This window comes from Drosophila santomea, chromosome 3L (assembly GCF_016746245.2).
Source record: "Drosophila santomea strain STO CAGO 1482 chromosome 3L, Prin_Dsan_1.1, whole genome shotgun sequence".
NCBI classification, from domain to species: Eukaryota; Metazoa; Arthropoda; class Insecta; order Diptera; family Drosophilidae; genus Drosophila; species Drosophila santomea.
The window spans coordinates 11,037,895-11,064,006 of NC_053018.2; the positions used below are offsets into that span (position 1 = coordinate 11,037,895).

Sequence of the window (26,112 nt, forward strand, 5' to 3'; positions counted from 1 at the left end):
ACATTTATAAAATGAAAACATTTACATTTTAATTGTTGCATAATTTTAATTATTTTTTAAAGCCTATCTACATATTAAACGTAAATGATTTAGCTTGGTAAATGATAAACGAAATTTAACAGACCAGCGGAGGAAATATTAAGAAAATATTAACTATAACGAACAGAAAGTAAATGTGTACAATTAAGTGACAAAGCAAAACTGCATAATTAGTGGATGAGAGAAACAAACTATTAAAAGTGTAAATCAAATTTAATGCTAGATCTAAAATATATTGTATATATTGGATATGTATGTTATATATGCGGCAACAACAAAAAACACAACCCCTACCCCAAAAAAACACACAAAAGCTAATTAATACATTTAAATAATGATAATAATAAATGAAGAAAACAAAAAGTATTTGCAAAACTAACATTACAGTGTTATAATTTTGTTTGCGTTTTATTTCCACACACAATTCCCACCCATTTTTTTGGATTTTCTCTTGAGTTCCGATTTGAGTTCGTCTATACGTTTCGTACGATGTGGTTAACATGGACCAATTTTTATATACAAATATATATGTATAACACCCACACACCGACGAGTCTTTGAATAGAGTATATACGCGAACTATATATAACGGAAAATATATATATTCATGTACGTATCTGATATGATATTCAAATATAGCGAAATTTTTAAGCTTTGCCTCGGCTAGTTCCCCGTTCAGCGCTTAACAAAACGAAAGAAAAATATCGAAGAAATCGAAGAACTCGAAAATTTACGCGAAATCGCCTCGATGTGGTAGTTAAATGAATCTCAAATCTCTTCTCAATGTTATCAAAAAAAACACACGTAATTAAATAATTATATAAACACGTATATCCAAAAGCGAAAAAGAAACAAAATTCGTAGTGGTTTCATTGTAAAACAATATTTCATAATGATTAACGAACAATTTAGCTTCAAGATTTCGATATTCCAGTTCGATTTCTTCTCTCGCTTAATGAAATGATAATGATAATGAAAATGACACGATTAATGATTAACGATTAACAATATCGATAGGCAGTTGGGATGCGCAAATGTGATTTTATTCAAAATAAAATACACATAACCATGATTACAATTAATGAAGATTTTTATTTGGATCTGTGGGATCGTTCGCTGGAACTGGCTGCGAAGGAAGAGAGTTGTACATACGAATATTTAACTAACGTAATCTTTATGAATGAACATGGTATATATCTGATTATATATAATATGTTTAGATTTAGTTCATAAGCTGTAATTTTAAACGATGGAACAAAAGCAAATACACATTAAATAATATGAAGAGAAATAAACCAAACAGCAGCATAACTTTACTGGGCTCCCCGTTCAATTCCAGCGGCTCTTCTTGGCCCTTTTGGCGTCCTGGTTGCTGCTGCTATTGGACGCCGAGGAGGAAGCACTCTGGCCGGATGAAGGCGGTGCCATTGGCGCAGCGAAAACTCCCGAGTCCGGCAGAGTTTTTTCCCAAGTCCGATCGCTGGACGCACGAAACTGGTTGTTGTACTGCGATCGGAATGCCTCCCTCATCGCTGCATAGCGATCTGTGGCTGGTCCTGCGCTGGAAGAGGATTTGCTAGAGGGTCCTTCGGTTGGGCTTTGGACAGACCCACTGGCACTGGACTCCGAGCCACCACCAGATCCAAAACCACCGCCATGTCCTCTCTCCCGATAACCCAATCCTGTGTGGGTATTTGCCGGTCTCTTGCCTTTGCCCTGCTTGAAACGTGAACTGCGGAACCAGGAACTCTTCATGGCCAGCTCCATTAGATCGTCGGGCACCTGCTGATCGGCGCCCTCCAAGTTCCGCACCAGATGTCCGGCGAACTCCTTGTCTTTATCGGTGACTAGAGTGAATGCATTACCCTTTTCGCCGGCTCTGCCCGTTCTTCCGATTCTGTGCGTGTGAGTTTCAATGTCCCTGGCGGTGTCGTAGTTTACCACATTTTTGATGTGGGGTATATCCAATCCTCTGGCTGCCACGTCGGTGGCCACTAGTATATCACACTCTTTCCTCTTAAACTGAGTGATGACCTTGTTCCTGTCCGCTTGATCCATATCGCCGTGAAGTAAAAGACAATTGTATTCCTTGATTAGAAGATTGTTGGACACCGTTTCGGCATCTACTTTTTTTGTCACGAAGATCAGGACACTTCCTTCAGACAGGAACTTAACCAGGTGAACCAGCAGCCAATTCCATTTCTGCAGGGGATTCGGGAAGACGTACACAGACTGGGTGATGTCCTGGTTGGCCTCGTTCAGATCACCCTGTACTATTCTCACGGGATCGGTAAGCACATCCCTGGCCAGACGTTCGATCCGCTTCTTAAAGGTGGCCGAGAACATCAGGCACTGGCGATCTGGTCGCACGTGGTTGCAGATGGAGCGAACCTGGGGCTCAAATCCCATATGGAACATACGGTCGGCCTCGTCAAGCACCAGGAAGGTCACCCTCCTCAGATTGGTGGCCTTCATCTTGACCATATCTATCATTCGTCCTGGCGTGGCCACAATAATCTCCGCTCCCTGTTCCAGAGCTTTACTTTGCTCCCATTTGGAACCTCCACCGTAGCAGCAGACCACGTTCAGGTTGTAGACCTTGCCAAACTTCTTGGCCTCGTTGTAGATTTGCAGGGAAAGCTCGCGAGTGGGTGCTAGGATAAGACCTATAGGTCCGTCGCCTGGTTTCAACTGTTTTTGATCCATCACATGCATTAGCATGGGCCAGATGAAAGCTGCTGTTTTACCGGAACCAGTTTTGGCTATTCCGATGATATCTCTGCCGGACAGGGCGGTGGGCACAGCTTGTGCCTGGATGGGGGTGGGCTGTGTGTACTCCGCTTTTCTCACGGCCTTGATGAGCTGTTCATCGAAGCCGAAATGGCCAAAGGACGTGACTGGTTTGGGTGGGGATGGACCAGTGACCTTTACGCCCAGTGTGCGCCTCAATTCCCGGACTTGCTCCTCATCTAATGCGGCTATGTCGTCATGCTGTGTGTAGAAGTTCTTCTCAAACGGTTCGTACTCGATTTCGGAATGGTAGATGGTCGGCAGCGGGTCAATATCCTTTTTCTTCGGCGGTGCTATAGGATTGCCATCCTCATCGTATTCGATTTCTTGATCGGATCCCTCGTCGCGTAGTCCAGCATTGGGGTTCTCCTTCATGTAGCGATAGTAGCTCTCCTCGTCGTCCTCATCATCGATGTCACCTCTTATCGCCTGAGTGGGAGGCTTGGGTGCCTGTTGCCGCTTCTCCTTCTCCACCTGCTGGTTGATGCCCGCCATGAACTGCTCGAGGGGATCCTCATCCGAATCGGACTCCTCTTCCTTTTTAGCCGAAGTAGGCGGGGCTCCCGGTGATCCAGGTGCCGGTATATAGGCTTGTTCAATCTCCTTTTCCCGTGGCTCATCGTCATCATCGAAATAGTCATCGTCCGTGTGCACCTTCCGTTTGCCAACCAGATTGCTGGCATTGGTGTACTGGCTGATGGAGTCCAGAGTGGAGTAGCCGTGTTTGGACGTCGATGTTGTGCCCGCAGTAACTCCACCACGGCTTGCTCCTCCTAATCCTCCGCGGGAACCCGTATAACCCCGGGCATTCAGCATCGGGGGAGGCGGTACGGCGTTCATGTTGTTGCCGGAACTCGCTGGCTTGCGGTAGGGGAATCCCCCACCGCCCATGCCTCGGTAGCCACTCATCGTGCTGCAAATCCAAGCAAATGCTCCAAACCAACAATTTCCAAAATCAATAGAAAACAGTGAGACCGCAGCAGCAGCGGGACAAAAATGGCAACTCTTTTTGGAAATCCGATGGGGTCACACTGTAACTGATAGGAGTTTTACCCGCCTTAAGTATAGACACACTGGTCGAAAGAGAAAACAATTGTTGCGTTTATTTACAAATATTAAGTTAATTAAATCAATACCCGGGAAATGCAATCGAATATTGAGAATGTATCGCAGGACTATGCCAAGATACTGCAGAGCGCCGAGCTGGACAAGGAGATAAATCCACTGTGCACGAATATAGAGGATATGCTGGCCAGATTAGATGAGTTTGAGACTTTGCTGGCTTCGGTTAGTTGTTTTTATTCAATTAAGTGAGATCACTAATAGTTAATTCCCTTTTAGGTGCGTGCCGAGTCCAATGGCATGATGGCCAACAACGTCTGCGCCATCCTGGGATTCGGAGACAGTTTCGAGCAACTAAAGACGAGGATCGACAGTCTGGAGCAGTTTGTGGGTGTAGTAAGTGCCAATTTGACGGAAGTCGAAAGATCGGTGGATATAGCCGAGGAGGAGCTGCATGTCACGGACTACAGCCTCAAGGGACTCCTCCTGAAGCCCCTGAAGGCCAAGCTAGGTGCCAGCGATCCCAGCGCATTCAGTTCCCTGCCACGATCCAATCTCATCCAGGAGGAGTATCAACCGGTGGAGATCTACAAATCCGATGATTACTTCGGAAAGTCGGATGAGGAGAACTACGTAACCAAATAACTAAACATATAGTTAATAACTAGAAGAAACATAGCTTTAATAGAGCTGTTATTACTTGAAATAGCAAACAACTTTTTAAGGATCTTTGCCGATGTGTAAACATTAAAACTTATACTTTTATAAACTTTGTTAAATGCAACTCAGTTGCTTCTCGGAAATATTTAAGTTGCATTTTGTGTTTAAATGAGGCAATTCGGATGCTTTTTGAATATGCAATGATTATCAAATTAGAAGAGAAAGACATCTTAATTCAGTTTCGTATTTACATTTAAGCACCTACTTGCAATAATTGTCATAACAATTATAGCTAAAAATTACATATTGAATGGAAAAAGCCGAAGCAAACAATACGTTGTTTATTGTTACATCTGGCTGTTTATATTTATTTAACTGATTACTCACTAACATTGGGGTAGTGTATAAAATAGCAGTTAGCTACGTGCATGCCATAAATATTTAGTGAATAATTAGCGAAGAGGTGCTTACGTAAATATTCAATATTTTTTACGAGAAGCGCGTAGTTAAATTGCTCTAATTTATACGGGGAAGTCCGAGGAGTTTCGCATTTAAATTGTTGCCTATGAAGTGGAAATATTCTAAGAATATTCCAATACAGTTTTACTATAATAACAATTATTTCTGTCCGCCTCGTTTAGAACATAAATTAAATTTATTACCAGGAAGCTACTTGGCGCATAAATATTAAGTGCTTGAAGGCGTTTGCAATAATTTTCGTCAAAACTAGAACTTGGCCCTTAAAAATACAATTACCAGTTTAGTATTAAGTGTTATAAAATAACTAAGTATATTTAAAACTTCATTTTTGTGCCTATTCAATTATATTCGTTTTTAGAACTTCTACAAAAATGATCCAATTAAAGTCGGAATTGCTGTAGGCACCACTTTTTAATCAACCCATTGTGTTAATTTTTCTGAAAGCTACCTGTTTATAGGTCTCCATCCACCTAAATATTTATTAATTAATTAACACACAGCCTCTTTATGTAAGCATGTTAATATTTATTTTTATTTTAGTTCGTTTTCGCTGACTACAAATCTCGTGATGGTCCCATTAGCGTCTTTTGGCATGGGAAGCCTAGGCCTTTGCTTTCTCCTTGCTTTCCTCGGAACTGGAAGTGGACTTATCCGCGTGCTTGTTCTTCTCGAAAAGCTCGGCCACGGGAATGGGATGGGGAATGTGGATGGAGGGAGTGGTGCTGCCCAGCTCCGACTTTGTGGTGGCCGGCAGATCGGTGGTGGTGGCTTTGGTTTGCGTGGGCACGGGAATATCGCGCTTATGACGCTGTTCCGGCGCCTTTCCACCGGTCAGAGATTCGATGGCCTTATGGAGCTCCTCGGCTCGGTGGGGATTATGCTGGATGGACTCACGGGCCTTCACGCTGTCGGGTTTCTCCACGGTCTCGCGCTTCTCCTGCTTCTTGGGCAACTCGGCGGTGTGAGCCACAGCGGGCAGTTCATGGGGCAGTGAAAGATCCTCCACCTGAGGACGATCACCCGCGTCATCCTTGTGGCCCTCCTCATGGTGAGCCTCGCGTTTTTCCTTCTTGTGTTCATGGGCTTCGGGTGCCTGCTTCACTTCCTCCTTTTGGGGAGCCGCATCGTCACCATGGTGACCCTCCTCGTGGTGAGCTTCCCGTTTCTCCTTCTTGGGTTCCGGCACCTCGGGAGCCTCCTTCACTTCATCCTTTTGGGGCACTGCATCGTCACCGTGGTGGCCCTCCTCGTGGTGAGCTTCCCGCTTGTGCTTGTGCTCATGTGGTCCTTCCGGAGAAGCCTTCTGCTTTTGATGACTAAGAACGATGGGCTCCGCGGGATCGATCAGTTGGTGGGCCTTCACGCTGTCGGGTTTCTTGGGTTCATTACGCCTCTCGCGACTCAAGGTGGGGGCATCCTTTAGCAGGACAACCTTGGCCGTGGGCTTGGGGTCAACGAGCACATCGGGACTGATGGGACTGGGTCTGGAGAGCTCTCCAGAGGCGGACTCCTTGACGTCCACAGGTGCTGCCTGGGTGAAAGCCACCAGGGCTAGGAGAATAATCTAAGAAAATGTACAACTTGGATTAGAACATATTTTAGATTTTGGGAAATTTTTTAAAAATTTTGAATATGAATATCATTCAAAAGTAAAATCGCACCCCTTAATTAACCGATTATAATATTGTGTATAGACAAACACAATGACATTTTCACTTTTCGTGGAAAATCTTGAAGAAAACTGAGCTCTCGACTTACAACCGACTTCATGCTGACCGCTGGGAGATGTGACCCAAACTGCTGATCTGAGCCAAGTGGCGACCCATTTTATAAACCCAACCGATCGGAGGCTCCTCCACTCCGTTGGCAGCGGCTGTTAACCAGTTTGTAATTCGGTGCTAATTGCGAATAGATGCACGCCAAGTGCGCGGAAACCCGTTCACAATGTAAATCTGCTTTTCTACGTTGATATTGATAAGTCTGGCTAATTATAACCCGAGGAAATCGGCGTCAAGTGCGCCGGCTTCTCCGCTTCTCGTAAAAGCTGCGGTATGGAATAAAAATATGGAAAATAAAAGCGGGTTTGGCCGGCAAAATGGGCTCAAGGCTTAGTCAGCAGCGCTACCAAGTACGGACTCATCCACATCCACATCTGCTGGCCATTTAGCACTGGCTCGCAAAAAAGTTAAGCTTGGTTTAACCTAAGTTTAGTATTCCCGCAGCTAATTTGAGGAGCACATAAATATGGATCGCGAGGCGTCCGTAATTACGCCCTTTACGTAAGTTGACAGGTAAACATATCAATTGTGCGATGTTTTCCTGGAACTGTACATTCTGATTTGATGTGATTGATCCAGTAATTGCCCTGAATTTGTATCGAATTTAAGTTGAAATAATTCAAAGCTCAGAAAAAACTACAGGTCAACTGTGATTAACTTAAAATGATTGAATTAAACATCAATAATTAAGCTGATTAGTGGTATGCGCGCAAAAATGTATAATTAAATTAGTGCGCTAGTTTATCAAAAAATTAACAACATGGGATCCCTTTTAAATTCAAATCAATTTCGCGCCCAAAAAGTGTCTGCACACCATAAATTGAATGTGGTGTTTTTTGGAACTTTCTAGTGCGAAAAGTGCGGACACACTGAAGACTGTTAGTTATTGTTTCCATTACTTATCCTCAAAAAACGTGTAAATAAAAGGTTTTAAAAGGAAGAACAGTACAAAATGCCCACGGAAATCGAGAACATTAACCCCAATGTCTACGAGAGAATAAAGGATAGGGCATTGACCGCCAACGAAGAAGACGAAAACGTGCCCGATCCCTTTGACAAACGAGAGATTTTTGGTGAGATTAAAAAAGATTCCTGAGGAATACATCTCATAAATAGCAATTGCCAGATCTCATCAGGAACATTAATGACCCGGAGCACCCCTTGACCTTGGAGGAGCTGCATGTGGTGCAGGAGGATCTCATTCAGATTAACGATGGCCAGAATTCCGTGCACATCAGCTTCACACCGACGATTCCCCACTGCTCGATGGCCACTTTGATTGGGCTTTCCATCCGGGTGAAGTTGCTCCGCTCGCTGCCACCCCGTTTCAAGGTCACCGTGGAAATAACGCCCGGCACGCACGCCTCCGAGCAGGCGGTGAATAAGCAACTGGCGGACAAGGAACGAGTGGCTGCTGCCCTGGAGAACAATCACCTCGCCGAGGTGATCAACCAGTGCATCTCCGCCAAGGGTTAACTATTTGATTTATCCTCGTTTTGGATATATACACATATGCTGTTGGTTTAGTAATAATAATATTGGTCTAAAGAAAGTTGGTGCCTGTTTTCCCTTTCCGAATCGATTGTGATTTTGTAGTTGGTTTTATTAATCGTAATTGTTTGTTTCCCTGTTTGGTGGGTAATTATAATTGTTTTTTATACCCATGATAAGACTTGTGTGGATTGATTAACAATTATTCAAATGGCTAATTGTTTTGCCATTTCAAAACTTGTGAATGCCCTACGAATCCATTTGAAGAAGACTACTTTTATTTTTCCAGTTATCTACAAAGCTATTAAGTCTTTATTTATTATACGAGCCTATGCTAACTAATAGCTAGTAATCGAGGTCAGCAACTTGAAAATCCACCCGGTTTCGAGTGATTGATGATTTTTGATTTTATAGTCTACTAATTGAGTGCACTTTTATATTTGTAAAGTAATATAAATGACTTAATTCTCCACAATCTTTTTCATACTTGATTGCCTTTTAAGACCGTATCTCAACTGAAAACACACATCGATTTGTTTTATGGGTGATCATGTATTTAATATACATTCGTATCTTCCATGACGAATTTATTTTACAGCGATTACATCTACCAAACTTTGCCTCCAACTTCTCAAATTAGGATTCATCAGCAAACAGTTTGCCTCTGTATATATACAATCTATATTTTAGCAGCAAAACGGATGATGAAAAACTATAGACTAAAGGGTTAAATTAACGTAACAAGACACAGCGCTCAGCGGCGTTTACAGGATGCGAGGAACTACCCCTGCTTGTTGGGCGGCTCCTTTAGCCGCATGTGCGGCTCCGCGGAGATGGGCTTCGCTACTTTCGTGGGATCGTACTTGTACGTCTTGACCAGCGGACCCTTGCCTGCCTTGGCGAATCTGATCTCGTCCAGCCGCTGTCGCTCCTCGATTTCTTTCGAGATCTTCATGTTGTCCCAGGCTGGAAAAGTAAGTAAGAATCTTGTAAATCGGAAAAGCTCAATGATAATGCGGGAAAATCATTGTTACTTACACTCCTTCATTCCGCCGACGAATCCCTTTTTGGGTGGCAGTGCACTGGGCGCATGGGTCAGCATCTTTTCGATCTTAAAGTACTCCCTCACGGAGGGAATCCTCAGCACGGCAACCTGTCCCAACGATATGAAGTTACTGCAGGCCCAGTAGGTCAGAATGGCAGCAGGGAAGTTCATCGTGAACGGAAAGATCACAATGGGCAGGGCTCTGAGCACATATTTCATGGTGTTCATGTTGGCAGCCGACAAGCGAGCCGAATCCGTTCCAATCTCAATGGTCAGGTACAACGTGGCACTGGTGATCATGGGCAGCAGATAGAAGGGATCCGCCAAGGTGAGATCTGTGAACCAGAAGAGGCCGCCATCCCGCATCGATTCCACCGGCGCGTTGGCCATCTGTCGCAGTCCCATGAAGAAGCTAATGAAGAGCGGAGCCTGTGCCAAGGGAACCACCATGTTCTTGAGAGGATTGACGCCCTTCTCCCGCATGAACAGCATCATTTCCTGGGCATAACGAGCGGATTCAATGGCATTTCCGGACTGCCTGGCCTCGGTCATCTTCAGCTGCAGCATCTGCATCTGCGGCATGTTGTTGTTCATCTTGGCGGAGTTCCTCTGGGCTAAGATGACCAATGGAAAGATTATGGTTCGCACTGCGAGTGTTCCAATCGCGATGGTGCCCCACCAGGGAATATCCCAGGTGCAGTGCACGAATTCCATGCAATTCTGCACCATGCCCACCGGCGACCAGCCGCCCAAGCCAATTGAGGCGAAGGAGGGTTCTCCTGCGGCATTCACCACGTCCAGTACATTCAGACCATCGGTGGGTGGGGGCACTGGAGCAGCGGGTATGTCCGGCAGATCAACTAGTTCCGTTTTCGGCACCGCCTGCATGAACTCCTCGCCTTTGCTGGCTGAAACTCCCGCTGCAGCTGCTCCACCACTGGCGAAACGTAGCTGGCCCAGATTGGACCATTTCTCGGGGGTCGCCAAGGGCAAACTGCTGCCCCTGGTAATCCTTTGGAGGTGGAGATCTCTCCTGCCTCCCGCAGATGCCTGGAAAGCGGAGTTTTCATTGAGATTTGGGTACTTTTTCGAACACAAACATCGGCCGACTTGCAGGTTATGTCACAGGTCGCCGGCTCTTTTTCAATGATCTTCACTCACCTGTGGGTTGAAACGGCCGGCTGCCGAACTCAAGGCCATAGCCGCGTTCGTTGTCCTCCAAAGCTGCATCCTGTGGGCGAGCATTTTGTGCGCCGCGCTCGTAATTTGGTCAAAATAAAATTAAATGTTAAAATTCGCCTCGTTTCGAGCTGGGCGAGTGCGAGTGAGATGGGAAAAGGCACGCGGGCGGGTGAATGGCAAGAAAGAAGCAGAACAGCACAGCTGTTCAGAGAGAGCGCCCTCTGGCGCTTTTTATTGAGACTAACGCTGGGCGCTGAAATTTAAAATCAAAACCACAACATATTCCATTAAATCTGTATTTTGAAATTACATTTTGTAATTTATAGTTTTTTCAAATAATAAAATATGTATATATTATTATTCATTTAAAAATATGAAATATCTCTTTGGAACAATTTCTATTATTTTACATACATGTATTTATTAATCATTCCGCTTACTTTACTTTTTTCCTTGCTGGTTATCTTCATCAACCTCTTAAAGACCTTAGCTTGGCTAAAATTTCCTGTTGACTTAAAATTTTATTTTGAATAACCCCACTACTGACAAAAATCCAGGAGCCTGCCTTTTAACCTCCTCAAATTCTTTAGTACATTGTCCTCAAGGCATTCATTGGTTATACCAATTAATTAAACTTTATTAAAAGTCCATAGCCAAAATATGGTATTTAAAGAACATAAATATTTCTTAGTTGCCATTAAGACTAAAAAATGTTTTTAATCGACATAAAAATAAAAACAAAATTGGTTCTCAAGCAAAGACACTCAAACAACATTGTGAAAGGTGCGAAAAGTCATCTTTAAATTAGGAGCCCAATAAATTAAGAGCCAGTTACTTTTTGGAAAACTACATTAATAATCTCGCAACTCGCTGTTAAAATCCATTCAAATATTGACATCCCGGAAGGCCAACAGGTTATGGGAAAATGCTAAAAGTCAATATGACATATTTGGCAATATATGTATCAGTTTCAGTTTCAGTTTCAAATTCAGCCCAATTAATATGCACACGAATTCAGCCCAATTAATTTGCATTTCATTTAATACACTAAAAATGAAGTCTTAATGTTTGGACACATGACAACCTTTTAAAGCAGTTTGAATAAAATTATTCGCCTTAAAATAAGAGGGTCGTGTATGCTTTGACCTAGTCATTAAAAGTATTTTTATATAACATTAAAATGACAAGTTAACCCACGCGTTTAAATAAATTTTCCAACTACTACTTAGAAAACATAAAAGTAAACTCCCAACTTAAATTTATTTATATGAAATACAATCCAAATTAGCTTAGTTTATATAAATCTGTAAATCTATTATTTCGGAGGAAAAAACACTAGACTTTTAATATTAATATTCTGCATAGATTGTTACGGTTTTAATTTTATAATATTATTATTAAATTTATTTTAATATAGTGTATACTTGTGTCGTGTTTAAAAAGCTCATATACATATTCAGTTCTCATTAGAAATACGATGATCTCTTTATGAAGATTGGCATGGGAAATATAAATTATAAATTCATTTCGGCGTGGCTGACAAAACTTGCACTAATATTGACGCCTGATCTGCATAAAACTGAATCGAAACCTAAGAGATTATATGCAAAATTATACATATCTTTACCCCAAAATCGGTGTGAGTTATTGAAGCCACCGAAGCCATTGACGCGCTCTTCAAAGCAAAACCAATTTGTTTATTAATGAAAGGAAAACCAGAAAACCGAATAAATCGGCTAAAAATACTATAATATTTGGAACTAGTTTATGCGAAAGATGCAGTTTTTGAGTACAAAAGGTAATCGTTACTAAGTAGTCACTCAAATATAGTAAATGTCATCATTTTTGGAACCTCGAATCGACCTTACTCCTTTCTTGGTACCACTTTTGGGGATTTATTTCTTTATTTGACTCGTCTTAACTATGGATAAATGGCCCTTAAACGACTTACAACATTCGGTGAGTGTGAGCGACTTAAATCTATTTTAGTATGATTTATTTAAATTTATGCGAGACTTCGCCAATGCGGGAAGGTGGTTTTCAGTGGCAGTAAAGACTGAGCTTTAAGAGATCCAATCACTTTGGAGCCACACTTTAAAAGGCAGGCATTATTAAGTGGCATTAAATTAATAATCATAATCGTATATCACTATGCATAATTATGAGAATAAAGTTCGGGGGATCCCCTGTCTAAATTCGTGACGACAGCAAGCCCAAGGGTGTTAAATGCGTAATCGATGTTTGATCTGTTCTCAGAATTAACACGCGACTGTGCCTAATATCGGCAAATTAATAAATCTTTTAAATGTCTTCGACACGTTACCATGTTACCGAAACCCACAAAAAAAATCTAGCTTCGTTTTCAACGCAACACAAGCATTTCCTATCGATCCGAGCAGACGGACTATTACACTCTTGGCGTGTCATAAAGTTTAGTTTTACGACCGACGTGTTCTCATCGCATGGATGTCTCCTCAAGGCCAGGCCACCCAAGTTGCATAATCTCATGGGCACTGGCACATCGAAGAACTATCAGCACAGTGGGCAAAAGCAGCCATTAAAGGAGGAAAAGGTTCCAAGTCCTCAAGGAGAATCTCAGTATTTAATAAAGATTTTATAGCATCAAGATAGTCTTTATAATGAACCATTTGTTTTAACTGAATAAAGCTCTTAAAGCCTCTATATTATTGGTGAATATTTTTTATATATTTTCTATTTAAAGGATCATCCAATGTTAAAAACCTAGTTGTAAGAACTTCAATATGTGAAAATACCTATGCTTAAATATAGTTTAGACATGGGTTATCAATATCAATATCCAACAGATTTCACTAATCGAAGCTATAAATAATGAAATATATTAGATTTTATTATTTTTTGAAGCTTCCTGTTGGCTCGAAAACTGGTCGCGAGCCACCGTGCTAGAATATGCTGTGATATTTTGAAAAATCGCATTAAAGGTGCCGCTGGTGACAAGATACGTTTTGTAGTCTTTGGATTTGGATAAGGCGGACTAGGCGCGCCTGGCAACGGGTTAATCCAGTTTGATATCTCACTCTGTGTACCAATTAGGCATTAACTCACTTTTATGAACCAATTTGTTAAACGCACACATTTCAGCGCCTCCGACAGACTCTACAAATGCGTAGAGCTATGAAAGGGTTTGACGAATCAAACTGGAAAAGTTAACCATTGAGCGTTGAGCAGACTGGAGTAAAACCATAAATTATGCTAAAATTGTATCGAGACTGGTCTGTGTTTTAAATGCACTTAATTAATACACCTTTTTGGGTGCGCCGGCTGAAACTGAGTTTGGAACCAGAAACCGATGTCAAATATCCAACGGATCTCCAACCTCTAAGCGGACCTATGTGGCTGCGACATTGACATTGCCGCATGGGGTTCGAAATAACTTTTGCTCATGCAGTGCCCACACGCACAGCAGCGGTCAAGCTCGTAGGAGTGATGTGCAACAATCTAGGCATAAGCAGCCTAAATGGGATTATGAATTAACCGATTGATATGTAATTATTTTTAAAACATAATTGTTTAGAAAATAAATGATAGTTGTTAAATGAAATTCAAGGAACTAGGCAAGCATAGATCGCATAGATTTATAGATTATTAATTAAATATTATTATTATTATTATTAATTTAATTCTTATTTTAAACACATACTGCTTATGTATTCACCTTAGTTGTGTGACTGTGCGTCACATCTATCCATGACTGGAAACTAAAAGAGTGGATTTTTGAACTTGTGCGTGGCTCTTCGGCTCTTTAGTCACTCTTAGTGCTCCAGTTTGGCCAATTTGGCCAATTTGGGCTTTCGGCTTTATTGTTATTCAGATGAGTTTCCTGCAGCAGAGCGGAATAGTGGTTTCGGTGTATCTGGTTTCATGTCGAGAATCAGTATAAAAACCTTTGCAATCTGCAGAAAAGTCACATTCACAGTCGTCTCTCAGCTTAGACAAACGCACTCCAAGCCATCCAAGATGTTCCGCTACGTAAGTCAAATATTCGCTTCGAGGTTTAACAAATAAATATAAAATAGTTTAAAAATCTAAGAAATTAATAAATGTAAAATGCATAGAACCTTACACAAATCACTCAATCGAAAATTGCATTTGACCAATTCTAACTAACTGTGATCCACCTGTCCTTATAGCTGCTCGTCGCCTCCGCCATCCTGGCCTGCGCCTACGCCGCCGCCACCTACAACCAGGACGGCAGTGCCTACATCACCAAGCTCGATGCCGACATCCAGCCCGAGGGCAACTACAACTACCAGTACGAGACCAGCAACGGCATTGCCGCCCAGGAGGCCGGAATCGGAGGAAACCACGCCAGCGGAGGCTACTCCTACTACTCTCCCGAGGGTCAGCTCGTCCAGATCTCGTACGTGGCTGATGCCAACGGCTACCAGCCCCAGGGAGCCCTCCTGCCCACTCCTCCCCCAATCCCAGCTGCCATTCTGAAGAGCCTGGAGTACATCCGCACCCATCCCCAGCACGTCGAGAAGGAGTACCGCAGGCCCGCTATCCAGAAGCTCTTAGGTTAAGCAGGAGAGGAAGTCTCATGTGATAACAAATCAAGAGCTTTACTACGATTTAAAAAATGTTTTAAAATAAAAAAAAAATAATTACATAAAAAATATACATTCTAGACTTTTAAACTATAAGGATGGCCTAGAATAATGGGTTGTTAATATGAAATACGTCTTAAGATCCCGCGAGGTAACGCAGCATACTTCAATTTTTGTATACAAACGTTTTCCCAAAGTTCTTTTTAAAATTTATTTTTTAGGATTGGTATATTTTGACTTTTAATTTAATAACATGTGTTTTTCATTAGAAAAAACGGAAAAAATAGAAATTTGTCGAAAATGCCGATTTAAGATATCCGATTTCTTACAAAAATTTTTTTTTTTAATTTTTTGATAAAAAATAATCCTTTTTTTTTTCGATAGCACCAAAAATAGTTGTCCAAAAGTGGAATGCCATACGTCGTTGAATTCGTAACAAAATTCCCTATCGATCCATGTACATACATTAAAATGCTAATTTTTTGCCATTTATCGCAAATTTTGATGATGATACCCCTTATAGAAAATGCGAAAATTTGTTAAAATTTTTTTTTTCCAAAATCGAAAAAGTAGGGATAGACATGGTTAGCTATGTTTATTAGCAGCACAAAACAGTCTTTTTTTTAGCTGTGCGTCCATTTTTGGCCAAGTTATATGAAAACCGCCGATTTTTTACGAATTTTTTTTTTTTGATAAAAAAAATAATCCCTTTTTTTTCGATAGCACCAAAAATAGTTGTCCAAAAGTGGAATGTCATACCTCGTTGAATTCGTAACAAAAAGTAGGGATAGACATAGTTAGCTATATTTATAAGCAGCACGCCGATTGAAAATATGTACATATGTAATAGTTTACTGAAAGTACTTGTTTAAAAAATGGTAAAATTTAGCACATTTATTACAGTGATTGGGGATTTAGTTGTAAAGGGTTTTCAGACCAAGTTTGTTGTACTTTGAAAAATTAACTTTGTAAAATTACATTTTATATCGCCTAAATGTTTAATTTAGCTGCCTATTTCGAGTTGATAACGATTTGATTATCTTCTCTTTAATGGTTTGGACCCTAATTGGTTAACATCAAGCTAATGTCACTTTTGTAAGCTAAAGCAATGCAAAGATGGGTCGTTTAAATCGATCAATTAATTAATGATAATTTTTAATAAAAATCTTATGAGATTCTATCAAAATATATTTGCATATGCTTTTTCCATAATTTGTTGTTTAAACTTTAACTATATTGCCCGATGAATAATTATCCATAATTTAAAAGTCCAACTTTAGTTAGCTCTTTACCTTTTTAAGCCTCTCATGCCGCTCCAGTTTGGTCAATCTCAGTTTGGCCATTGTTATTCATATGAGTTTCCTGCACTCGGCCGTAAAAGTTGCTTGGGTGGATCTGGTTTCGTATCGAGAATTCCTATAAAACATTGCTGATCTCCAACAGAGTCATCATTCAGAGTCGTCTCTTAGCCGCAGACACACGCACTCCTCCAAATCAGCCAAGATGTTCCGCTACGTAAGTACAAAGGAAGGATAACTATACAAAAGCAGTGAAATTCAAGGATATCCTATCCTATCCTAACGATTTGACTATAAAAATGTCAAGACATGAAAAACTCAGTTTAATAGTGAAAAAATGCTGGATTTATAGATACTCGTATCATTACTAGAATTGACCTTTCAATACTTTCAGTATTGTCATTGGTGCAACACTGCAATGTTGCTTAAAAAATATTTAATATTTCCACTAATTGCTTATATGTTATATGTTATGTCAGTCACAATAGACTTAATAATCTTGTCTTCTAGATGCTCGTCGCCTCCGCCATCCTGGCCTGCGCCTACGCCGCCGCCACCTACAACCAGGACGGCAGTGCCTACATCACCAAGCTCGATGCCGACATCCAGCCCGAGGGCAACTACAACTACCAGTACGAGACCAGCAACGGCATTGCCGCCCAGGAGGCCGGAATCGGAGGAAACCACGCCAGCGGAGGCTACTCCTACTACTCTCCCGAGGGTCAGCTCGTCCAGATCTCGTATGTTGCTGATGCCAACGGCTACCAGCCCCAGGGAGCCCTCCTGCCCACTCCTCCCCCAATCCCAGCTGCCATCCTGAAGAGCCTGGAGTACATCCGCACCCATCCCCAGCACGTCGAGAAGGAGTACCGCAGGCCCGCTATCCAGAAGCTCTTAGGTTAAGCGGAGTCGGGAGTCTAATGTGACGACACATCAAAAGCTTTATTACGAATCGTAAAAATGTTAATGTAGAAATGGAATAAACGACGAAGACGTAAAGAAAACAATTTAAGAAATCTTATTTGCATTGCTTAGTGTAAGAGTTCATAAATTAAGCCAAGAAGAATATGAAAAAAGTCTCTCCCTCCCTAGCGTCTATAGTTTCTAGGATCGATAGAACGGACGACATTGCTAGACCGACTAACGATCCTGATCTAGAAAATCTATAATTTTTTAAAACCGATCTTTAGTTCTATCTGCAACATAGCCTCTGTTAAGAATAATATATTGATCAACGCATATTAAAATCAATATGAAATAGATTCTACTAATTTTTATGTGGTGTGACAACAGAATTAACAAGAGCGAACGCTACAGAGCTCCACGACTACCAGATACCGATTAGTGGGATTGCGAGGGAGGAATTTCACAACTTGTTGACAATATAAAGAAATTCAATAAAGATCTCGACGTTCATATAAACAAAAGGACATTGACTCTTGTATACCCTTCCACTCTACGAGTAACGGGTATAAAAATTAATATAAAGATATAATCCTTCACTACATGTATTAGTGGTTTATTAGCTAAAATAGTATATATTAATAGTTGGGATCACTAACCCATATTACCACAATTAAAAACGGACAATAGTTGGGGCCAATAAAAACTTATATTCAATAGCATACTTTTTGGATTACACCAAAATGTCAAACGTTTTTTAACTCATTAAATGCAAGCTAAACTATCTAAAATCGGCAGCAGTCGGTAGAAATTTACGATGACACTTGGTGTTTTGCTGGGTTTTCAAGTTCGACTCAGATCCGAACGCAAGCTGCTCTGCCGGCATTTGCCCGCATTCATATTCGCATTTGCATATCATTAACAACAAAAGCCGCTAATCGAATGACAGCCGAATAGTATTTTGGCGCCTCTGGATACTCTAACTTTTCAGGATGGGTTGGCTTGGTGTCTAGCTTTGGTGTCTCTCAAAATACTATACCAACTATGCGTTTTCAGGTTTAAATTACACATTCTTGAGTTTGAAATGTCAACTTTTCCTTTTACATTAAATTCGTTTGTTTAAAATTTATATTAGATGTTATAAGTAAAATATATCACTTTTACTCTTGAGTCTCAAGACTTATAAAAAGAGTGTGCAATATTCGCTGACATGTCTTTTGCACAACCAAGCTCGGCTTACGATTTATATATTTATTATGAATATAAGTCAAGATGAGATAAGAAAAGAGGCATTGTGGGGCAGCATCTGTAAATCGAGATCGTTGATCTGCGATTTCTAAGGCGCAGATAAGGAGAGGCCTTAACTCATAGAGTTGGATGCATGGGTTATAGGGCGCCTGGGTCGTAAAGCCGTAGTAAAAACAAACAACAGACAGACAACAAATGACAACGCTCGTAAAAACGCGGTCAAATTCATATTTTCACATGCGCGAATTAAATTAATAATTCGGATTGGCGAAGTGTCACCTGTTCGGCGATGTTGTAGGTGTAGGTCAGTGATCGTTAGGAGTATAAAACGATCTGTCGTCGAACTTGGAGATCAGTAATCAGTAGCAACTGCAGCGAATCCAGCACCAAAATGTTCAAGACCGTAAGACCGATGCGATAGTAGCGACTAAAGAACATCTAATTGAGTTATCTTTTCCGCAATCAAGGCGCTAATCATTTCCCTGTTCCTGGTGGCCGCCACCCGAGCAGCAGATGAATCACAGGCCCAGACCATCAGGTACCGCAATGAGATCCAGCCAGATGGCTCATACAGCTGGGAATATGGAACCTCCAACGGCATCGACGCCCAGGAGAGTGGAGTGGGTGGTGTCCAAGCTGCCGGTTCGGTGAGCTACGCTGCACCCGATGGAACGCCCATCCAACTGCAGTACACTGCCGATGAGAACGGATACCGTCCGACTGGTGCCCATCTGCCCACGCCGCCTCCCATTCCGGATTACATCCTCAGGGCATTGGCCTACATCGAGGCCCATCCATTCGAGAGGATTCAGCTGAAGAAGTAGTCCTTAAGCATCTGAAATAGATTTAATGTAGCAAAATTCGTATAAACAATAAACTAAATTTAGGAAAATAATCTCTTGTTTGATGTTCATTAAGCTGCAAGTATATAGAAAGCATAAGCTGAATTATTTTTTCAAAAGCAAACAACTCACGCTGTGTTTTGTTTTCTTCTTTATTGGTTGTAAATCATCGTTTAATTGCAACAATTTGTGATATAATTTAGCGTTCCGATAAAAGTTCGTTTGTCGGCTTTAGTTTGCAACTAAAGTTCAATTGATAGATTGATCAAATCATAGATTCAACTGCCAGACTTTGCTTCCATTGAGCTTGAGTTAGAATTTCGTTTTGTTGCGCGCTTTTGAAGTGCCAAAAAATCATCGAAAAAATGTCACATAAAATTGTTTAACTCGTATGTATCTTGTATCTCTTAAATCACATTGAAAACATGCTCCTCTTTTTCCTAGCTGTGTTAATATTATAATCGCAATTGTTTCTTGTTTTTTTTTTGCTTCTGAAAAGTACAACGTGCACATATCTTAGTAGTTGAATTAGTTCATAATATGTTGTTTGCTGGCTTCTCTAATTTCTCGCATTTTGTTTTTACAATAAGTTAACGTTTATCCTTATATTTCCCCTGCAGTGGGTTTTATATTCTTGCATAGGCAACTGTTGTTAAGTATATTAAGGTTTTCTAATGATTTATTTGCCGTCATTTGTCCAGTTCGTCAAGTTGAGTCTAAGGTTTTTGTTTTTGTTTGTTTTGAAAATTGTCCTTGACTGTGGGTGATTTGAAACGAAATCGATTCGTTAGTCATCGCTTAAATAGGTTTCGTTTTATTTAGGCCGCTTAGCATAGTTAATTAAGATCTTCTTTTGCGCTTGTGAAAGCCTATTCCAATTGGTTTGCTTGTTACATTAATCAATTAAGACGCCTTTTGAGTAAATTATAAAAAAGAGTAGAAAAATCTAATAGATATCGTTAATCTGGATTTTGTTGTTTAGTTCATCTAGTTTTAGTTTTTGTTTTAGTTTAATTTCGTGTTTGCAAAAAGTGCTATTCGCTCAAAAATTATTACATGTTGTTTTCGTCTACATCTGCGTCGTGTTATAGATCTCGAATAATATAAGTTATCGCTAAGCATTGATCGAGTAGCGTTTTTGTTTTCTTCACCTCCTCTTCACTCTCTCTGGAGTAAACACATAAATTTAGTTCTGATACACTTACTAAAGACATAAATGAACGCCTTGACTTAAACTTAAACGCAAATGGGGCTATGTGGGGGATGCGGGGTAACATAAGTATCGCTTAACCAACATAATCTAGAAGACTGCCTGTCTATATGTAAATTTCCAAAATGTCAAAATGTGTATGGTTCTCGGTATGGGGTTAGTTGTAGGGTTAGTGTTGGATTAGTCTCGCGGTTAAGTGTGGTGTGCATGTGTGGTTCCTGCTTCCTGCGATCCGCATCCTGCTTCCTGCATCCCGATGCCTTTATGCCGTGGTGGGCGATGCGGCTGGGGTGGCGGCATTGTTCAACTTGGGCGGATGCGTGGCGTTCACCACGCGATTCGTGTTGTCCAGCGTCTTCGAGTGCTGCAGCTGCATTAGGTAGTGCTGCTGCGTCGGCTTGTGCAGCGCCAGCTGCGAAAGAGCATCATCGATGGTGAACCACTGGCGCTTGCGGCCGATGCTCCGCGAATCCTCCCACTCGTCCAGTTCCTGAGTGACGTTCATCACGAACACTTCGGTGCGATGCATGTGGTCATTGTTCTGAACGACGGGATACAGATTAGAATCTGTTTAAATACAAAGTAGCTCATTGTAGAACTATTACCTCAAAAACACCTAGACAACGACCCAGATCGCCAACCACGCCGGCTTCCTCGAGCACTTCGCGTACGGCGGTCACCGCAGACTCCTCTTCGGGCTCAACACCGCCTCCTGGAACGATCCACAACTCCGGACGACGAGAGGAGGTAACCAGAAGTACCTGAGTAGTAAATTGTATGTTAGTTATATTTATTTCTTAAAATTGCGAAATCTTACGAAGTGTTACTCACCTCCGCCTCATTTTCCGATTTCACACAGATACAGGCAGCTCGCCGCCTGAACCCATCCTTGTCGTAGATGCGAGTCGAGTTGGGCTTCTCCTTGACCATCTGGAAAACAGAGCACCCAAAATAAGAACAGTCACATTCGAGGGCCATAAGTTTAGCCTGCCTGATTCCCTCAATATTTTACCCCCTTATTTCACGTTCGAAAATAACAATCGCTGATAGGTGCCAAAGCTCTTCATATATCATTTTATAGCATGACGCCTTTAATTTAAATGTGCGGCACATGAAAATCGTGATTCCGCCTTATCAGATGCGAGATTGTGGGGCCATTGGCGAATTGCACCGACTGTCCGTCCGGCTTATCACTTATCAGCCGATCTTTCTCCAGCGGATAACGTGCCGTACTCGTTTCCCGATTTCGTTTCTCGTTAATGGTATATGGACTATTGTATGGCACTACTTTTTACAACTGCTGAGGGGGATACCAAACACGCGGCTAATATATTGATTGATCGGTGTGTTTATAATCGGAAAACGTTTAGAAACCCCATCAGACAGATTAGCAGACCGTTTGGTTTGGTAGGGAGTGCATACAAAGCAAGGTGTGTGGGCTGGGCAAAGAGGTCCCAGAACGTGTGCTTAATGGCCCTATATCAACTATAGTATTCAATGTTATCTTCATATAGGAGAATTTATAGCACTAATAACTAGACACTGAACAAATTATCCATATGATTTGTCCTATTGGTCACTGCATAAGTTTATAAAAAGAAATTTAAGACTATCAATGTCCATTTTATGGATATACTATAGTCTACAAAAACGGACGCTCTTAAATGAAATATCTAAGTTTATTACTAACGATTACCCTATACTAACTAGGGAATTATCTGCACTTTGACGTATGTATCATTAATGCAATCTTTATGGGATTTGAATATTCTATTAAGACCTACACTACAAAGAAAATCATTCTCCTAAGAAGTTAAGTAATTGTAAACATTTTAAGCTATGCATGCTAATAGGTTTATATCTAGGTGAGTAATCCCCACATTCCTCATACTTTACATAAGATACTACATATCTGTTTACTTTTGGGGGCACTATCAACCTATTCCTTGTAGGGTATCATTCAGGTCTGTCCCACCCCGTTTTTTATCCCCGTTCTTACGTTTGCAGTGGTATTCGCTGATAGCAGATGCGCGTTGTTGTCTTCTTAGGCACTTGTTCTCCTCCTGCTCCGCGTCTCTTTCCCTCTTATCGCTCTGGCGCCCCTTCTCCTCGCTGTCCGCTGCAACAAGTGTTGGATGTGTGTGTGTGTGTGGGGGGAGCTCTCAGTGTTTGCGTGTGGAAGTGGGGAGCCGGTCGCTTTTGCTTCTTGCGATTTTCTGCTTTTCTGGCGATCTCGTGCCGCTTTTTCGCAGGTGCTTCTCGGCCACTCTTGCGCTCCCTCGCTTTCCTCTTTCCGCCTGTTCCGCACACAACGGAACACAAAGGGAAATGGCGAAAAGTGCACAAACAAAATCTAAAGACGACAATTTCTGCGCTCGCACGTCACACGAGACGTTGTTTTGGTATTGGTGGTTGGTGTTCGTGTGCCGTGTGTTTTTGTTGTTTGGAAGTAGTAACGAAAAAAGAACTGTTTGTTTGTGTGGGTGGGTGTGTGTGTGGGGAAAAAGCGAGAAACAGAAACTTGTTGAAAATATACAACAAAAAGTCAAAAACGAGAAGAACCGAAATGAAGAAGGAAATAAAGCGCAGACAGGGCAGAATTATTTAACTACTTTGCAACAATTGCATGTTGTTTTTGTTTTTTGTTGTTGTATTGGTTTTACACGGGAGAGCGTGTGAAGCGGTTAAATGTATGCGTGTGTGAGTATCTTTTTCCTCGTCTGTCTCTCTCTCTCACACTCGTTCTTTGTCCCCAAACTTGAGATCCGATTTTAGATCCCAGCTTAAGTTGTTTGCTTTTGTTGCCGTTTCACAGCTCCTCTATCGCCTTTTTCGCCGTTATCCAAGCGACACACATGCACACATGCTTGCGCTTTCCATTGCCTCCACAATATCCGGCTGCGAAGAATGTGGGAAGCGAATTGGCACACGGCTGCTGGAAAAGCGGAAAACAAAACGACAAAACGCGTGCTTTTCACCGTTCGTTTTTGTTCACTTTGTGCTCTCTCTGTGCTCTGCTTAACATCTTTTCAATTGTTGTTCCAGTTGTGTTTGTTGTTCCACTCCATCCACGGAATTAATCAAAGTGCGCTCCACTTCGGTGCGAGGAGACGGCGAACGCACACAGTCTCACGTTTTGCGTTTGCTTTTCTCGCTTTATTCACGCTTATTCTATTCACTTTCCAACAGTGTGACCGCGCGACTATCGGAAAGTTACGCCGTCCGGCTTTTATATATCCATACTACTTGTGCCATTTTCGATTTAAATATACCAAAAAGCCTTTTCAAATTGATTCTGGCCGCTAAGCTAAGTCTGGCCGGCCATATATAGTTAAGCATAATGCAAAAAGCTTGGCATAGATTGGCAGCAGTTAAATAGAATAATTTTTTTATGGGTGGAAGTCTCCGCTTCTGCGGAGTATGTACTTGCTTCTTTAGGGTGTTGTTGTGGCGCCCTCTTTCGCTTTCGTCACGAACATTTACAGCTAGTTTGCAGGACAGGCACTAGAGGGCGCTCAAGTATATTTAAAGGTCTTGAGAATTTTATTAAAAATAAAAGTTTTTTTAGATTATAAAGAATAATTCTGTGTTAAGACTTACAGCTCCTTTATATTTTATTAGCGCTTGATGTGGGATTTTAGTTTCAGTTTTTAATGTTATTGTTGGTGACTAAAACACTTTGATTATTTTCGGTAATCATAATTCTTTTGTATCCTTGAGAAAAAGACCATTCATGTTTTTTCCCTTAGTTCAATAGTCACTTAACAAGTTTTTCATTGTCACAATTTAAGTGCTTTCACATGTTATATTCAGCATAAATAATCTGGAATTAATCTTAAATTATCTTTAAACATTTGAACTCTGCATACAAGTCAGCATGATTTACACGCTCGAAACCCCAACGCCGCCCAAAGAGTCGCACATTTTTGAGTCGCTGCCAGGAAAATTCGGTGAGGATACACTGAAAAGGAGGGGGAGTGCGAAGAGGACTTGCGGGCAGGTCGGGGGGCCTGACTTTATGACCCAGGCGCAGCGAGTTACCCAAAATTTGTTTCTTGTCCTGTTGTCTGTCGCAGGTTTTGTTGTAAGCTTTTAATGCAACTACTTAGCATGGAGCATGAAGCATGGAGCTTGGAGCATGGAGCACACGGGGCTTGGGGATTTCTTGGTGTCCTTGGCTCGCCTTAACCATTTTGGGGGAGAACTCCTCCCCCAATTGGCTCCTTGGCCGACTCCTTATGCGATCTCCTGGCTTCTTTTGCTTGCGACTGAGGCAAATTGCTTATTTCTTAATGCATTGCCATTTCCTTTTTTGGCTTTTCTTAGACAATTTGCCCCGGCATCGTGTCTCATGAGTTATGGCCTCAGTTTCCATTTCCATTGCCGTTTTCATTTCCATTTTCTTTTGGGTGACCATGCAGAAGTGTTAAGCAGTTTAACGCGCTTTTTTCATGTGCTTTCTTCGGCTTCTTGGGCTTCGTCCACAGCTCCACTGGGCGACACTTGTTTAGATGTTAATTCTGCCAAATCGATCGGCTGCTCCTGCCCGACTTCCTCGTCTCACCCCCGCCCACTTTTCCGCTGGAGGGGCGGCACGCCTTGCTGCACATAAATTCAATGTCATAAATTTGGCACGAGGCGTCGCTCTGGCTACCAAAAAACTTTGCCTATTTGATGCGTTCGTATGACCTCAACCAGATAGAGAGCAATGAAGTCAAATGTGGACAGGAGGCGATGGTAATGGACCTCCAGGACCTCCAGGACATCAGGATATCGAAGCGGACAACCAGAACGACAAGTTTAGGCAGAGAATATTGCAACTTTAAAATATTAAGTATACGTTTAGTGCATAGTATTAACATATTCCATTTCTATGGTTTAAAATATTGTAAAATAAGATTTAAAGCCCGTAAAAAATTATTTAGAATTCTAAGTAAATTTTAATAAAAATAAGAATATTTTCAAAGTATAATTAAACGAAATATACAAGCGTTGCTTACACAAAGTATCTTAAGAAAAGTATTCGATTTGCTGAAAATCATTTAAATGCAAAATTTGATTTTAAGTGTGTTGGCTTTGCCTTTTTCGTTTCGTAGTCCAATTGAAGCTTTTTGAAGGACTAACTCGAAAATCCATAGACCAAATCAAAATGCACTTATTTTCGTCCTGTCTTCATTTAATTTTTGTTTCGCAGTTGCACAATTTTTTCGTGTTTTTCCCCCATAAAATTGTTTTCCTTTCCCTGTTTCCCACTTCTATTTTTTTCGTACGTTATCCTGCGGCTGTTGTGGTCAACGCTCGTTCGTCCTGTCTACTGTCATTGTCCTGTTTGCCTTTTTCCTTTCCCATTTTTTCCCCCTTTGCCAGGAAAAACTCGTGACCACGTGGCAAGGAAACTTCATGAATTTAAATGAACCTGAGTCCCTTAAGTTACTGTTAATTGAGCCGGCAAATGGGATTCAATCCGATGCGACTTTCCAAACTTGCTGACTCCTGGC

At 41.4% G+C, this 26,112-nt stretch overlaps 9 protein-coding genes across 9 annotated transcripts; 5 read left to right on the top strand and 4 right to left on the bottom strand.

Annotated features, from left to right (window-relative positions):
* Nucleotides 1–1,060: 1,060 nt before the first annotated feature.
* Nucleotides 1,061–3,808, bottom strand: LOC120449088 (ATP-dependent RNA helicase DDX42). The gene has a single exon (XM_039631396.2). It carries the CDS (start codon nt 3,736–3,738, stop codon nt 1,369–1,371), a length of 2,370 nt encoding a protein of 789 aa, XP_039487330.1. The 5' UTR covers nt 3,739–3,808; the 3' UTR covers nt 1,061–1,368.
* Nucleotides 3,809–3,881: 73 nt separating this feature from the next.
* On the top strand, nt 3,882–4,694 carry LOC120449090 (biogenesis of lysosome-related organelles complex 1 subunit 4). Its single transcript, XM_039631398.1, has 2 exons — nt 3,882–4,116; nt 4,171–4,694. The coding sequence occupies exons 1-2, from the start codon at nt 3,973–3,975 to the stop codon at nt 4,534–4,536; spliced, it is 510 nt and encodes a 169-aa protein (XP_039487332.1). The 5' UTR covers nt 3,882–3,972; the 3' UTR covers nt 4,537–4,694.
* Nucleotides 4,695–5,535: 841 nt separating this feature from the next.
* Nucleotides 5,536–6,945, bottom strand: LOC120449089 (neurofilament heavy polypeptide). Its single transcript, XM_039631397.1, has 2 exons — nt 6,790–6,945; nt 5,536–6,595 (listed from the first exon to the last, which is right to left on the bottom strand). Exons 1-2 carry the CDS (start codon nt 6,799–6,801, stop codon nt 5,633–5,635), a joined length of 975 nt encoding a protein of 324 aa, XP_039487331.1. The 5' UTR covers nt 6,802–6,945; the 3' UTR covers nt 5,536–5,632.
* A 713-nt stretch (nt 6,946–7,658) lies between these two features.
* On the top strand, nt 7,659–8,361 carry LOC120449092 (MIP18 family protein galla-2). The gene is made up of 2 exons (XM_039631399.2): nt 7,659–7,882; nt 7,936–8,361. Exons 1-2 carry the CDS (start codon nt 7,762–7,764, stop codon nt 8,283–8,285), a joined length of 471 nt encoding a protein of 156 aa, XP_039487333.1. The 5' UTR covers nt 7,659–7,761; the 3' UTR covers nt 8,286–8,361.
* A 471-nt stretch (nt 8,362–8,832) lies between these two features.
* Nucleotides 8,833–11,100, bottom strand: LOC120449392 (mitochondrial inner membrane protein OXA1L). The gene is made up of 4 exons (XM_039631835.2): nt 10,968–11,100; nt 10,507–10,780; nt 9,339–10,395; nt 8,833–9,266 (listed from the first exon to the last, which is right to left on the bottom strand). Exons 2-4 carry the CDS (start codon nt 10,588–10,590, stop codon nt 9,082–9,084), a joined length of 1,326 nt encoding a protein of 441 aa, XP_039487769.1. The 5' UTR covers nt 10,591–10,780; nt 10,968–11,100; the 3' UTR covers nt 8,833–9,081.
* Nucleotides 11,101–14,487: 3,387 nt separating this feature from the next.
* Nucleotides 14,488–15,089, top strand: LOC120449034 (pupal cuticle protein Edg-78E-like). Its single transcript, XM_039631317.1, has 2 exons — nt 14,488–14,535; nt 14,697–15,089. Exons 1-2 carry the CDS (start codon nt 14,524–14,526, stop codon nt 15,087–15,089), a joined length of 405 nt encoding a protein of 134 aa, XP_039487251.1. The 5' UTR covers nt 14,488–14,523.
* A 1,512-nt stretch (nt 15,090–16,601) lies between these two features.
* On the top strand, nt 16,602–17,314 carry LOC120449198 (pupal cuticle protein Edg-78E-like). The gene is made up of 2 exons (XM_039631561.1): nt 16,602–16,628; nt 16,922–17,314. Exons 1-2 carry the CDS (start codon nt 16,617–16,619, stop codon nt 17,312–17,314), a joined length of 405 nt encoding a protein of 134 aa, XP_039487495.1. The 5' UTR covers nt 16,602–16,616.
* Nucleotides 17,315–18,579: 1,265 nt separating this feature from the next.
* Nucleotides 18,580–19,441, top strand: LOC120448397 (endocuticle structural glycoprotein SgAbd-8). Its single transcript, XM_039630387.2, has 2 exons — nt 18,580–18,965; nt 19,030–19,441. The coding sequence occupies exons 1-2, from the start codon at nt 18,954–18,956 to the stop codon at nt 19,384–19,386; spliced, it is 369 nt and encodes a 122-aa protein (XP_039486321.1). The 5' UTR covers nt 18,580–18,953; the 3' UTR covers nt 19,387–19,441.
* A 746-nt stretch (nt 19,442–20,187) lies between these two features.
* On the bottom strand, nt 20,188–23,817 carry LOC120448396 (diphosphoinositol polyphosphate phosphohydrolase 1). The gene is made up of 4 exons (XM_039630386.2): nt 22,614–23,817; nt 21,446–21,544; nt 21,220–21,375; nt 20,188–21,155 (listed from the first exon to the last, which is right to left on the bottom strand). The coding sequence occupies exons 2-4, from the start codon at nt 21,542–21,544 to the stop codon at nt 20,877–20,879; spliced, it is 534 nt and encodes a 177-aa protein (XP_039486320.1). The 5' UTR covers nt 22,614–23,817; the 3' UTR covers nt 20,188–20,876.
* Nucleotides 23,818–26,112: the final 2,295 nt, after the last annotated feature.